General features: G+C 30.6%; 1 protein-coding gene across 1 annotated transcript; it reads right to left on the minus strand.

Annotated features, from left to right (window-relative positions):
- Positions 1 to 299: 299 nt before the first annotated feature.
- On the minus strand, positions 300 to 1118 carry LOC119683773 (zinc finger MYM-type protein 5-like). Its single transcript, XM_038097636.1, has one exon. It carries the CDS (start codon positions 1116 to 1118, stop codon positions 300 to 302), a length of 819 nt encoding a protein of 272 aa, XP_037953564.1.
- Between the last annotated feature and the right edge of the window lie 501 nt (positions 1119 to 1619).

The following is a 1619-nucleotide window of genomic DNA, read 5'->3' on the forward strand; positions in this document are numbered from 1 at the left end:
ATCGCTCTTACTGCTCTGATTCTACTCTCCCATCTGGTTTTAGACAGAGATTTTAAGGTTAATTTTAATTTGATTTTTACAAGATTCCAAAGCTTGCTCGACTTTGAAAAAAGGAAATAGATTTTGTTGTTTGTCACTAATACGTTGTTGGTGCTGCCGTAGTGTAAGATCATATTTAGATAACTTAAATAGATCTATGAAATTACCACTATTTGCACTATCGTTCATGCTAAGGGATTCTCGAGAGCTCTAAATGGCAGATTATGACAGGCTAAGAATATTATTATGTCAATCAATCTTTAAAACAAGTTATACCAATACTTTTGCGATTCTCTAATCAATTTCCCGTTTTCTTTATCTATGGTTTTTCCGTGTGTGATTCGTTTATAAAATTCTATCCAATCAATCATGCATTCTCTGTGCCCTTGACTTTGTTCATGTCTTTGCAATATGCGACTTAAATCTATCCAGTCACAGCAGCCTTCTTTTACCATCAGTGTCTGCATATGCGAAAAAAGTCTACATGGAAAGCAATAGACTTTATCTTGGCACTTAGAGTAAACTAACCATGTACGACGTTGCGTTTCGTTGTTACTCAATTTTCGAGTGAAATAAAAATTAGAAAAATGTCTCTTATAATAATCCTTAGGATGATTTTCATCAAATTTTTCCACGTTTTTCTGGGGGTCATTGCTAATTAAATCATGATGTTGTGAATCCGTTATTGGAAACACCCACCTCCTCGGATCTAAGTTAACAAATGACGCTCTTAATTGAACTGCTTGCTCTTCATTTTTCAAATCACTGATTTTCTCAATTTCGAATGTTTTATGGAGTTCAGTAAGTTGGTCAATAGAAAATTCACCAGCGTCCAAAGTTGGTGTAGAAATTTGGACATCAAATTCTTTGAACTCTGAAGCAACCCCTGCTTCAGAACATTGTATAAGAGATTCATCAGACTGTGGAGTAAAAGTTTCTAATAGTTTCTTAAGAAATTTTTTCATAGCAGCACTCATAGCTTGGTTGGACGCAATCAACTCAACTTTTCTTTTTATTTTGGAAGCGCCGGAATCCCATTTTCTTCCTATATCTCTATCTCTAGAGTGTCCTTCAGACATGATGACCTAGAAAGTATTTTTTGCTAATTGACTTTTTAAATACTGTTTGAAATGAAAATAATGAACCGAAATAATGGTGGCTATTATGAAATGTCTACCAATAGACAATAGACATTTGTCTACCGAGTCGATTGGTAGGCAAATTTGGTATTATGAAACTTGATAGACAAACATTTGCACTATTAGAGCGCCCAGCTTTAATTGAACTTATTTTGTTTGTATTGTGTTCACTAAGAAACATTAAAATTGAATTCAAATTCTTTTTAAAATAAATAAAAATATATTTTCTTAATACGAAATTATTATTTAATATTACATTACATTAATAAACTAAAGTAATATATTAAACTTAAACTTTAATATTCTAAAAATAAATATGTTTATATATAGATTAATTTTAATATTTTTATAATATGTAGTTATATTTACATTATATATATATTACATTAAATTAAATTAGTAATATTCATATCTTTTTTAAGCAGTTGAAGCTTAAAGGAC

Source organism: Teleopsis dalmanni, chromosome 1 (assembly GCF_002237135.1).
Source record: "Teleopsis dalmanni isolate 2A chromosome 1, ASM223713v2, whole genome shotgun sequence".
NCBI lineage: Eukaryota > Metazoa > Arthropoda > Insecta > Diptera > Diopsidae > Teleopsis > Teleopsis dalmanni.

Excerpts from the sequence above, each read along its gene's own strand:
- LOC119683773 (XM_038097636.1), bottom strand. The coding sequence starts at position 1,118 with ATGTCTGAAGGACACTCTAGAGATAGAGATATAGGAAGAAAATGGGAT.